At 44.0% G+C, this 13708-nt stretch overlaps 1 protein-coding gene across 1 annotated transcript in view; it reads right to left on the bottom strand.

The window, feature by feature from the left end:
- Window positions 1–8540: 8540 nt before the first annotated feature.
- wdr11 (WD repeat domain 11) overlaps window positions 8541–13708 on the bottom strand; it is a 190937-nt gene continuing 185769 nt past the window's right edge. Inside the window, exons 25-29 of the mRNA XM_041867113.2 lie at window positions 13443–13608; window positions 12740–12837; window positions 12357–12502; window positions 11777–11856; window positions 8541–10743 (exon numbers count right to left, since the gene is read on the bottom strand). Of these exons, the coding sequence (XP_041723047.2) occupies window positions 10544–10743; window positions 11777–11856; window positions 12357–12502; window positions 12740–12837; window positions 13443–13608 (690 nt within the window). The 3' untranslated portion in view covers window positions 8541–10543. The remainder of the gene's footprint in view (window positions 10744–11776; window positions 11857–12356; window positions 12503–12739; window positions 12838–13442; window positions 13609–13708) is intronic.

Genomic DNA, 13708 nt, shown 5'->3' with positions numbered 1-13708 from the left:
CATTGGTTTGTGGTGGTAAATAGACATTTAAGAAAAATATAGATGAAAACTCTTTGTAAATAGTATGATCTGCAGTTCATCATGAGGTAGTCTAGCTCAGGTGAGCAAAAACTTGAGACTTCATTAACATTAGAGATCTCGCACCAGCTGTTGTTAACAAAGAGACACACAGCCCTCCTCCCTTCGACTTACCGGAGTCTGCCATCCGGTCTTGACGATTCGTAGAAAAACCAGCGAGATATATCCATGTCCTCATTCAGCCACGACTCTGAGAAACATAGGATATTTCCGTTTTTTAGGTCCCGTTGATAGGATAGCCTCGAACGGAGCTCATCCAGTTTGTTCTCCAGTGACTGCACGTTCGCCAATATAACGGAGGGCAATTAAGGTCTATTTGCTCGACGACGAAATCTCGTCAGGGTGCCGGCTAGCTTGCCTGTCTATTGCCGCTGCTTCGTCTTTCGAGTCCCGGGGATTACGGTCTGGTCCGGAGTAAGCAGAACGTCCAACGTTGCCGATTCGTTGAAGTAAAAAAGAAAATCGTCCAAATCGAGGTTAGCGATCGCTGCTCTGATGTGCAGAAGCTGTTTTCGGTCATAGGAAATGATGGCGGAGACATCGTCACAAAAAAAAGTTAATATCAGTGTAAAATATTAGCAGAATTGGTCAGGAGTCCGTAAGACAGCTGCTATCCACTGCAGCGCCATCACAGAAGAAGGTGGGACGGGAGGGGTTGGGCAAATGTTTAAAAAATAATAATCTCATGTGGTGTATGTATGTGGTGTATGTGGTGTAGCTGTTCTTAGTAATAAGAGTGGAATCCAGTGTGAGGAATGTGACCGTTTTCTTTTGTTTACAATAAAGAATACGGTTGAACTAACCTATGTATTGAGAATTTAAAGTAGAGAGAATTACCGGACTGAGAATGTGCATGAACAGTGAATGCACCTTAGTAGATTCCCTCACACTCAGACTGAACGCTTCCTCACACCACTTACATTGCCACATAGCCAGACCTATGCTGCCCCCTAGTCGACATCACAACACAAGATTCCATAGCCATAACTTTTCCAAGCAAAACCTAAAAGGACAAACAGTTACAGTTTGACTTGGGTCTGATTGATTACCATCATAACTTTATAGCAGTTAAGATGCTTTCCTATGAAAGCCACCAGAGAACGGCAACCAGGGTCTGGTTCCGTTTGGTAGAGTAACATGCGCTAACCCCCAGGAGCGTGAGCCTGCCCTGGGCTACAGACTCTGTGTGTGTGTGTGTGTATGTGTGTGTGTGTGTGTGTACACAGACAGCGGAACAGACCAGCCCAACACTCCTGTGCCTCCAGCGTCCCTCACGTCCCCTATCCACACAGCGCTGATGTGTCCGGCTTGCTGCACAGAGAGGAAACGCACTCCGCTTCACTAGAAACATAAACACACTACTCCGCTAGAGTCCCCCTTAACTGCAGGAGAACTACTCGGCACCAACACCGGAAAGAGGCCAATGTAGTGAGAGTAGGGCTCAGATACGCACACACAAACACATGCGTTTGCTTGCACCCCCCCCTCCCCCTCCATCCTACCCTGAAAAGGAATACCCAATACCCCTATTTCTCGTGTGCCCAGAACAGGTTACTACAGAGTCCATGAGAGGCCATTTCCTTCATAATCATCCATGTCCTCCCTTCCTCTAATCTCCCCAAGGACAGTGGGAATTAGCTCTGGGGGGCTTCCTCTCTACCAGTGGCATCTGAGGCATCTCTGTTACCTAGCTTGCGCCCCAAATGACACTCTATTCCCTACACAATGCATTAATTTTGACCAGGGCCCATATGGCTCTGGCCAAAAGTAGTGCACTTTGTAGGGAATAGGGTGACATTTGGGACGCAGTACCTTAATCTCCAGACTGAAACAGACTACTGCAACACACATATCCCCTCCCTAAGGCCCTCCTAAAAGTCAAGGAAAACAAAACTCAGAACACAACATTTCGCAGCCTTTTCCCTTTCCACTGCCCTACGTGCTCACATCCCCTTTTGTTTAATTGTCTGTCCATAATTAGGTCTCTCTCTCTTTCCTCCCCCTCTCTTCCTGTCTTTCTACCTCTGTCTGTTTATTATTAATTCACCTCACGGTGCTTAATGGGATCTCTCTGTGTTGTGTTGTTTCACAAATAAACATGCATGCATGCATGCACACAGTAAAAGTGAGTGTGTGTGCTGTGTGTGTATGAGCGAGAGAGAGAGCGTATTTGGGTCTGGCAGTGGTGTGTAGCTCAGTAAGTGACAACAAAGGGTGGAGAACTTGAAATTCCTTAGTTCAAACAGGATTGGCTACTGGCCGTGGCACAGCACAGACCACATAATCACATGAAGAATACGAAACACTCAAAACAACCTATTAAACTGCAAACCTACCATTCAGCAACAGTAAAGACAATAGAGGCTTAGCGTCTCCTTTCCTGTAGTGATTCCAGTCCAAGAGCCTATAGTCTGCTCTTGTCTGTCTGTATATCCTTGTTAGCTACTGTGTGAACTCCACACACATACTATTCTCAGGGGATCAACACTGTAGAAACCGGTAAGAGCCCTATACTGAAGCCAGAGACGATATGCTACAGTAATCGACGCAGGCAGTACCACACTCCCACTAAAATGTCCCCATTGATTCCTGGTGCTTTTGTAAATAACACTCTCGACCTCAGTATGCAAGCGTGGCAGCCACAAAAGAGTCGTTTTAAAGATGGCGAAAGCTTTTTAAAAGATGATTCCGTCCACAAGTCATTACAGGGAGTCGATTACAGTCATCACATGGTGTTCCAGAAATCCTATTGCTTGCTCCCCTATGCTTTGCCACTCTCTTTTTCCCTCACCTCCCCCCTTTTCCAAGCAAGTCTTGAAGGAGGGTAGTGTAGTGCTGTGGTAAGGTGAGGCTACGGTCCACCGAGCACCGTGACATTATGAATCTAAATGGCATAAGATAAGATTGAGGCATGAATAGCTCCAACATAAACATTGCCTGCAGCCCCCAGCCCTGCCAACCACCACCCCACAGCCAACCAGACTAGAGGAATAGAAGTGGCAGCTGTGGGTCAACCAATAAGAGGAGCATCTCCATTTTGACCAATCAGAAGTGGCGAGCGGTGAAGGTGTATCAGATCAGGGCTGGTATCCTGCCATGCCAGACGATACCCCCAGATGTGGATGAGGGAGGGAGGGAGGAGTGTGAGAAACAGATATGACCTTTACACATGTGTATCAGGTTCCCTCACTGTAGGGGGCTAGGAGGAAAGTAAGGAAATGTTAATAGAGCAGACAAAACTACGCGCAGGAGAGCGACCATCTTGATTTATGATGTATGTATGGAGGTGGATGTTGAAAAAACGGTAAATAGCAATGGTGACGATAGAAAAATGACACCCTGTGCTGTGGAAGGAAAGATGATGAGAAAAGCAAGACATAGGAAAAAAAAAAACTCAAGAGGAAGAATGAATTTTCTGCAGGAGGAGCAGGCTTAGACCTGCCTTACCTGGATAAAGCTATCTGTCAACACCAGTAGTGAGAGAATCTCCTCCTAAGAGAGTGTCCAACTATATCTTACTGCAGCACAGAGTACTGCAGAGTACGGCTCAGTTGCACAGTGCTATATGCTTTAGCAAGCCACCGCCTAAGGGGGCCTATTGGATCCATCACCACTTGTATGGACGATTGAACACGCTTTAACGCTAGGCTATCATAAATGTTTGTTGATTAACCATATCAGTCCCGAGACCCCAGCAAAAATCAGCTTTTCATTTATCTGACTTTCATTTATCTACATGTCCAGCACTTATATTTAGCCTCACAATGAAGTGTTTTTACAATTTTCTTTTCAGGGCAACAAGGGCTACAAGTAGACCACAAAACAATTTGACAAACAGTTGCATGAGTTTTATTGACAAATGAGGTCCGCCAAAGCAAAAACATGATAAAAATACATGTAAGTACAGAGATTGTCTGCTCAGTGGGAAATTAATATGCAACTAGTCCATGACAACTGTGTGGAGTTTGTGACAGCCACTATGTGAGCTTATTACAATACTATAGACAATATGTGACTCGTTTCAGGAAACTAGGCGTATGTCGCGGGTCACGACTTCACAGGAGAGACATTTTAATTTTTTTTACAAATCTAAATGTGTTTTTTTGGCAGAAATGCCTTCTGGAACATGTGAACTTTCATGTGCCTTAATAACAAACTTTTATGCCATCTGTAAATACGAATAAAAATGTTATATTACGAGCCTAGTTGGTTTAGCCACAGAAAAAGACAGCAACCTTCCCACTAGCCATGATTGGCTGAGATAATGAGTGGGCTGGACATGCCGAGAGATGAATTCGGATTGGTCTGCCATATAGCAAGCTTCTGTCTATTAGAGCTGGTCAGTATGTGTAGGTAATCCTGTCTAACGCGGCTTTAAAAAAAAATATATCACTTTGTAGATCTGCATAAGTGTTGCTCTCCACTTAATGGAGGACCGAGTTTTAAAATCAGTGGAATTAGAGTATGATAGCTAAGGAGATGGACAAAACACCGGATTACATCTTCAATCTAAGGGCAACAATGGCAACCGTGACAGGGAGAAGCGTCCAACCATGATGTATACGGGTAAGATAGTCTAGCTAGCTATATTTTCGGATATAACACCTTTCTAATTTTGAAAGCAAGTCGTTTTCATTTCAAGTTAAAGTGTACTGTTAGATAGCTAGCTAATGTTAGCTGGCTGGCTCGCTAGCTAACGTTACGTGTATGATCTTATTATTCGTATCTCAAGAGCCATTTGCTTGGCTAGTTATAGCCTAATGTTAGCTAGCTAACATCGAACCTGGTTGGTTAGCTACCTGCAGATTCATGCAGGGTAGTAACGTCATGAGTTGGGATTATGGTTAATTATTTAGCTAGCTAACATTAGGCTATAACTACATGTCTTAACAAAATACTCCACTATGCAAGTAACCATTTCAATAGAATGTTCATGGATGTCAATGCGACAACTGTTGATAGACATGGCTGGTAAATTTGCTCTGGCTATCTACTCCGATTTCAGAGCACTCACCTGAGTGTGCCAGAGTGCAGAATAACTGACTAATTTACGAATGCTCAACACACGTTGAATATGGCAGGTGTCAGTAAACGTTGGCAAAAAAGCATAATAAAATGTTTGCCAACAGCACAGTTGCAGTCACCAACGCTCTGGATAACATAAAAACAGCCTAACCAGCTCTGCTTGGGCAAATAAAATGAGCTGTTCTCTCATTTGTGTCTGGAAGTAGCTAGCAAGATAGCCAACGTTAGATTGTGTGCTTGACCGTTGTTGTTGTTGTTATGACAGAATGCTCGGATCAACCCTACTCCTCGGCCAGAGCGTCCAGTGTGTGCTCTGAACGCTCCGAGAGAGAAACGCTCTGAATTTACGAACAGACAATCTGACAACGCTCTGAGTTTACAGGCGGGGCTATAGCTTAAGAGGGTGTGAACGATGCTGAATGGGTGTAGACAAAGAAGAACGCTCCAGTAGGTGTACCAAAACATTTAAGGCCATTTTCTCAAAAGTGGGGTTACAACTTTATCAACTTTCTAAGCAGAATTACTTTCCCATTGTTCCTCAACTGTAGTGTATGATATACCACTTTCTAGCTCTGAGTCTCTACTTTTATCCAATGTAAAAAATTAAATAATAATTCAAATGTTGCTACATAAGACCGATTCGAGCCGGTCGGTCATATATGTCCTTGGATTTCCTATAATCTTCTATGTAGACAAACCCCTTACCTTCTAACGACTTGTGTAGCTTGTGGGCGTCATAGAGCAAAGCATGTTACATGTGCATGTTTGTGAGTCAGCTTTTCATAGATAGCTTTTAATAGTTTGTAGCTCAAACCATCCGGACTCTACAGATGTTTTTGTAAAAAGACCCGGCCCCGGGCACCTTCAGGATCCCCCCTTGTCTCACCAACACCGCTCTTGCTCAGCCCCCGTTAATCACACAGACTAATGGTTGGTACCAACGGATGCAGAATAAATAGACAAATCCAATGGTAGAACCCCTAAACAATGTTTAAAAGGGGTTCAAGTCCAAATCGCGCCGGCGTCACAGTGGGACTCATTGGGCAAATCATCTTTGTAACACTGTATTCACCATGGTCATGGAAGACCATGGTCATGACTGAGCGAGTATTGAATAAATACTGTGGCGCAGCGGCCTAAGGCACTGCATCTCAGTGCATCTCAGTGCTAGAGGCATCACTACAGACCCTGGTTCGATTCCAGGCTGTATCACAATCCGGCCGTGATTGGGGCAGCGCACAATTGGCCCAGCGTCTTCCGGGTTTGGCCGGGGTAGGCCGTCATTGTAAATACGAATTTGTTCTTAACTGACTTGCCTAGTTAAATAAAAAATAAAAATGCAATAGTGTCTGGAACAATGACTGTATACAGCTGAGCAAATTAGACTTGAACTATTGGATCTGCTAGCCTTTGTAGAAAGGCAGAGGCATAAATAGGTGAAAGGGGAGAGAAGGAAGAGAGGAGGAAGGGAGTGATGTTCTTTCTTTCATTCTCTGGAACTAAACAAGTCTTCCAGAAAACCAACTAAGAAAAACAGAAAACCAATTCAATGTTTTGTGTGGAGCAGGAGCAAGTGTTGGCTCTCTGTTTTAGAGCTGAGTGAGAGAGAGAGAAGGGGAGAGAAAGCAAGAAAGAAAGCGATAAAGAGAGCGAGATAAAGCGACAAAGAAAGAGAAAGAAGGGCCACATCCAGGGTGGTAGAGGGATGGGAGATGGATCTGAGCAGTTCTGAGAAATGGCGGTGGGAGGGTGTACCGGGGATGTCAGGGTGAATACAGGACCAGTCTGGCTGGAGGTACAGAGGAACAGTGTAGAGAATAGGTTAGCTGTGGCTCAGGCCCAGCCTTGTTAGGCCGTACAGCATACTGATGTTCCAGGGGTGCGTCCAAAATCGTACCATATTCCCTACATAGTGCACTACTTTTGACCAGTGCTCTATGTGCCCTGGTCAAAAGTAGTGCACGATAGGGAATAGGTAACCATTGGGGACTAAGCCCAGGTCTAACGGATGGGACCCATACCCAGCCACATTATTTAAAGCACTAAACAGCAGCACACAATCAGGCTGTTTGTGTGGCCCAAAGACCTTTTGTTTCAGACTGTTTTTTTTCTCTTCTCTTTCTTTGTTCTGTTTCACAGGAAAGAGAAGCAACAGAATGCGCATGACTGAATAAATTGAGGTGAGAGAGCTAGAGAGAAGGCAACAGTACAAACTTGACATTGGATTGGATGCAACAGCTCTGCACTTGCCAGGAAAGAGGAACATAAATGTATTCTAAAGGTGGTTCGGTGGGGGTTGGGGAGGGGGGGGCTACGGGGAAGTGGTGACGATCAACCAAGACCATTTAAACCCCCTTATAGGACAGACACGTCAAAACCTTATTCCTTGTGATTTATTTTTGGACTGTCTTTTTTGGCCATTTCTATGGGCTAGTAAAGGCCAAATAAAACATTTATCAAATAATTTAAATATATTTTTTTTATACATAAAGGGCTCCTAAAATTCAAAATCAAATAGCTAAACGATCCATGGTATGACCTCCTTAAAACAATTCCATATGTCAGCTTAGACCCCCCGCCCCCAACGGCTTAGACTTTTTAAATAAATGAATTAACATTTGATTTAATGTACTAAAGGGATTTCCCAAAAGTACGGTATTCCAGTCTGTCCATGGCTGTTTGATTCGCTTTTCTACTCACTTTCTCGCTCATAGTGCAACAGTGCCCTCATGTGGTCAGATAGAGAGATACAGATACAATTTAGATAGATACTTTAAATGCTTTTATTGCTATCCATATATTGTATTTTTTTCAGAACACGATTTATAAAGCTCAAAGCGGATGTGAGGGTCACTCAGTGTAAACATTATGAGACGACAGCAAGAAAAAAAGGCAAAGCTTTTCAAATTTTTGACACGTCACAATTATAAATTGTCTTCAATCAAAACAAAAAAATGCAGATTTTTTCTATATGTAGTTAACGACTAAGTCACCTAAATTAACCCTTTAAAGGCAGACAGTTGTTCTGTAAAGTTTAACAACAAAATGAAACAAAGCAGCAGTTGTTAATTCAAATCTACTTTAAAAGACACCAGAAGGAAGGGGTACAGTAGCCTGATTCCAGGTCTGTTTGCGCTGTCTTGCCAACTCCTATGGTCAGCATTGGCAAGACAGCATAAATAGATCTGGGACCAGGCTAGGGGTACAATGGGGGCCAATATTACTTTGACAACACTGTAGGACATGATTAGATCAAAATAAACTATCATATCAACTGATTGGATCATTTGGGACATAGAAGTAGTAAACAATAGATTATATTTCTATGGTTTAGACCAGGGTTCTTCAATTCCGGTCCTGGAGGGCCGAAACACTTCTGTTTTTTATTTCTACCTGGTAGTTAATTGCACTCACCTGGTGTCCCAGGTCTGAATTAGCACCTGATTAGAAGGAGAGGATGAAAAACAGAGGTGTTTCGGCCCTCCAGGACCGGAATTGAAGAACCCTGGTTTAGACTCTAGTCCATTTCAGGCATAATGGAAACTAAAACTCCAAACACACTGAAACTACATTACATGGATATGTGGGAACTTAACCTGTGTAATCCCCAAAATAGGCCTGGGTTACCATAGTGACATTGCCTGGGGTGGTCAATGTCATCCCAGACTAGAACAGCACTAACGTGTTTCGGCAACAGAATGACACACAGAGTTCCCATGGATTTAGTTACAATATCGCTTCTGAACAAGAAAACATAATACAAGTGCTACTAAACACAGAATTACTGTTCATGTACATCATTCACATATATATTTTTGTATTATATATATTTTTAAATAATTAAATTTATTTAATAGTTTTGACGTTTAACAAGACAGCCGAGGCAAGGGGGGAAAACATAATCTTTTAGCCTCTCTCCTAACCGCCTATACGGAAGAGTTGACATGGGATTTGTAGTTTTTGGTGAGTGGTTTAAGAGCTATACAGTTTTTGGTATGTGGGTGTGAGTCAGTGGTTAGACTGGGTTAGCCTATTGATACTTAAGATACAGATTGTGTAATGCAGTTTGTGGATCCTTTAGAGTGCAACCCTACAGTAGGCTACAGGAAGTACTTGCTGATTGGCTCATTTTGGTCCTGAGCCTGGTACCAGCCAATGCCATGCTCCTGATGTGGGAGGACTTGACAGATCAGCAGTCAACTTCATGCTGATTCTGTATTTTCTGGTCCACTAGAATTATTTGTTAAACATGATATTTTCAGATATTTTATGAGACAGTCATACTTTACACATCAGAAAACACACAACAAAACTGACATCTTATGTCCTCATAGGAAAAAGCTGGAGATCAATCTGCAATCCAACCGTTGAAAAATTCATGCACACATTTTATATATTCACCATGAAGCCCTTATAGCTAACAGTGGTCAAATCCTCTCTTCTGTGTAGGGGTATAATATACTGTGTATGTTAGCGAAAACTAGCCTGGCTAACTAGACTAGAGGAAGAGCCTCTTCAGTGTCTCATCTGTAATGCGGGGACAGGTTGATGAATGCAGTCCCCTGTGCTAACTATGACAGGCTTCGGTCAGTCTTAATAGTGCTGCTCTATACCACCTACTCTCAGTCACTACACGGAAGACCGGGGCTCAAATACTACTAAAACAAACACAGAAAGTATTTGAAAGATTTCAAATAGTATTTGAACCCAGGTCAGATACACTGTGTGGGTTGTCGGGGACATTAGTTTGCTTCATGTCTGAGCTACAGGGAATGGACAAATACTGGACCTTAATGTCATTCAAAGAAACATTTGTTTAAATAAAACATTCTAACATTTAAACATTAATTTGGAATGTAATTCAGTCACATTTTTGTGAGCTAGCACTGACACCAGCATTAAATAAAAGGGTGTGCATAATACAGAATGTTGAAGGATAAAAGGTTGTGCCACTTTTAACTGCTTTAAACGGTAAAAACAGTACATCGACAGTCAGCAAACATTGATAGAATCTTTCACAGAAGTCAGATTATTAAGAAACACACAAAATAAAGCTAACAGACCATTAAAAACCTCAAATGAATCAACAAAAACTGATTATAATCTCTTAATCTGTTCTTAATAACCATAAATTGATGCATTAGCTGTGCGAGTGTGTGTGGTTCCATTTGGCCTGCCACTGGGGGGAGAAATCAACATGCACACTGATCACGTGATGAATCAGAACACACACTAACACATTCACAGACATGGTACACTCCAGTGACAGACACTTCCCCTCCTCTCCTCTCCCCCTAAATTGCCCCTAGAACACTGATCCAAGATCAGTTTTGCATTTTTCACCTGTAATGGCTACGATTAGGAGGGGGTGAGAGTTAGCTGATCGTAGATCTGTGTTTATGGGCAACTCCTCCGTTCTCCTCTCCTCCACACCCTGGGGTCACTCGGTGTTCTCCAGGCCCTCCGTTTCCTCCTCCCCGGGTACAGCCTCTGGCACTGCCTCCTCTCCCTGGAAGAGTTCCTCCAGCAGCTGCTCTCCGGCGCCCCCTGCCCGCGATGCCCAGAACGCGGCGCTCTCCCTCAGGCCCAGGTTGCGCAGCAGTCGGGCGTAGTCCACGAACGCAGCCCCGATCAGCTTATGTGGAGACACATAGGTCAAGGAGAAAACCCTTGGAAATGGTATCAAATAAAATCCATCAATGGGCTCGAACCCAGGACCTTCTGCACAACAACACTTTCGATTCCTCTCACTCATGATTACTCATGGAATAGACACACAGCAGACTACTCCATAGGGCTAACCTAGCAGGGTATGCCCCTCCAGGATAAATGTTTCTATTCAACCTGAGTTTTTGTTCTCTGTGCTCGAGTTCTCTGATTCTCCTGAGTGGCGCAGTGGTCTAAGGCACTGCATCGCAGTGCTAACTGTGCCACTAGAGATCCTGGTTCGAATCCAGGCTATGTCGCAGCCGGCCGCGACTGGGAGACTCATGGGCGGCGCACAATTGGCCCAGCGTCGTCCAGGGTAGGGTAGGGAATGGCCGGCAGGGATGTAGCTCAGTTGATAGAGCATGGCGTTTGCAACGGCAGGGTTGTGGGTTCGATTCCCACGGGGGGCCAGTATAAAAAAAAATATATATGTATTCACTAACTGTAAGTCGCTCTGGATAAGAGCGTCTGCTAAATGACTAAAATGTAAAATGTAAAATCTTGGACAGAAGGTAGCCTAACCTAGCTATTTAAAGAGGGACAGTGAATTGAAGTTGCTAAATAAAGTGTGCTAGCCACAAGAACCAGACAAACCCCAAAGCACAGTAAGATCTGGTTGGATAAAGGATGTGAAGTGTTCAGCCTGTAGTTGAGTGTTAACACTCTGCACATACTATATACCACAACCCCAGAGACTGGGGTTCAATCCCCGCCTCAACCCTTCATACAGTTTCACCTATTCATCAATCTCCCTCTTTTCTGTCTGAATAAAACATCAAAGTACAAAAGGTAGTGTGGTGTCCACTCTTCAGGTAAAGAAAATAAAGCATGTGCACTGTACTATAAAGGTAAGTCCAATCTGTTCCAGACTGCTGTAGTATTAAACTAGACAAACTTTTTGAGAAAGATTGAGAATAGCCTGAATAGCGCAGCCATTCATGAGGTCTTGACTTTGAAAGGATATTGGTGGAATCGTTGGCCTCCATCACCCCGTACTTCAGACAGGCTTCAATGAAGAGCGCCGCGCGGTCAAAGTACCTCATGCTGTCACAGTTCAGATAGATGGATGGATGGGAGAAAGAGAGGGAGAGATACGAGAGAGAGAGAGAGGAAGGGGGGTGGGAGAGACGGTTTGAGAGAACTCAGAGAGAGGTATGCATCATAACAACTTTTATGTCTCTACTCTTGAAGCTTCACGTCAACCTGCCAGCCACATACCTTTCAAATTTCATTTGAGATGTGTCATGGGGAGGCACATTAAAATGCAGGCTGCCACTGAGAAAGCAGGTCTACTTACACAGAGCAGATCAATATTGAACATGGAGAAAGAAGCAAGGTAGGAGAGCACCACCACACCTTTGCAAATGCTCAAAGCTAGACAGTGACAGTGTGTTTTTGTGCGCATACAAGAGTTGGAGATAAAAAAGGAGGACCAATTTGGAGATCAAGAGTGATGGATAACACAAAGCGGAGCAAAAAGCTGAATAAAGTCCCAAAGGAGCTGATAATGGGGGAACATGAGAGAGAGACGCTGTTACGGTTACCTTTGGAGCATCTCTCCTACTTTATGGAAGCAGCCCAGGGAGAGCAGCACTAGGATGGCCTTAGACTTCTGGTTGACCTGGGGGGAGCAGAGGTGCTCTGCCCAACGCTTTAGCACGTCTGAGCTCTCTGCCGGGTTCAGACGCACCTGACACACAGTTTGCAGGCACACGCGCATACAGAGGCACACATAAGAGATCAAGTTATCATTTCCATTCCATTATCTCAACTACCACTGACAACTACATTTTATATTACTGTACGCTTTGATTTGCAACTAACCATCTCCTTGACTCCAGCCCAGCAATATGATTTGAGAGTTTCTCTGGCCCTAATACTTTAGATGGGATAATGATGATGGACAGATGCGTGAAAGATAAGTTACCTTAGCCAGCCAGGCAGCACGGTTCCACTCCCCATAAGTCTGCAGGTATCGGCATGCGTCCGCAGCCTTGTCAATCAAACACAGCAGTTGCACCCCCTCTGACGGACGGAGAGGGAGAGATAGCGAGAGAGACAGAGAGCGAGAAAGAGAGAGTGATGAAGTGTGCGAGATGACGGTGGGTTGAGGATTGATTAATAAGGGCAGCTATAGCTGCGCTACAATGACTTTTTTATGGGCTGTGGAGTTAAATTACCTGTTATGTGAGCTGCTGTGCTGCAGAAGGGGACCAGGGTAATAATACACTGCATAATAATACACTCAACCTACTCCATAGAACTAAAGGTGGGGGTGTGCAATGGCAGAGGCTCTGCCTAGGCTGGTCTGGGTATTAGAGCCAAGGTAGGAAGAGCCCATGGCATACACCACAATGGTACCACAGTTGAAACAATAGTATCTTTGTTGCCACCAGCGTAGATATTCAGTATAATACTTGAGTGACTGACATCATAAAACTTAATGGAACTAGTGTTCTATTTAAATTTATGGCCACCAGTCAATGCCAGTTTGCCATTGGCGATCATGTTTGTGGCCACCAGTTTGATGGTGCTGTGGAAGGGTATCTTAGAAATACAATACTAGAGTGGCAGATGTCATAAACCTTCTATAAACTTGAGTTATATTTAATTCTATGGCCTCCAGTTACCTGCCAGCTTGCCGTTGGCGATCATGTTGGTGGCCACTAGTTTGATGGTGCTCTGGGAGGGCCCTGAGGAGGTAATGGTGGTCACCAGACACGCCTTCAGCGAGTCACAGTAGTAACTGGGGTTGTCAGCACTAGTCTCCAACAGCAACTGCACCGCTCGGTCCGTCTGAGGGAGAGAAGACGGGTGAAGAAAAATGTTTTAAGATGATTTATTATTTTCAAGGAGGCAGTCCCACACCTTGCAACTGTTTTCATTTCTTTATTGG

Source organism: Coregonus clupeaformis, chromosome 37, assembly GCF_020615455.1.
Source record: "Coregonus clupeaformis isolate EN_2021a chromosome 37, ASM2061545v1, whole genome shotgun sequence".
Taxonomy (NCBI): Eukaryota; Metazoa; Chordata; class Actinopteri; order Salmoniformes; family Salmonidae; genus Coregonus; species Coregonus clupeaformis.
This window is presented reverse-complemented; position numbering and strand designations above follow the sequence as displayed.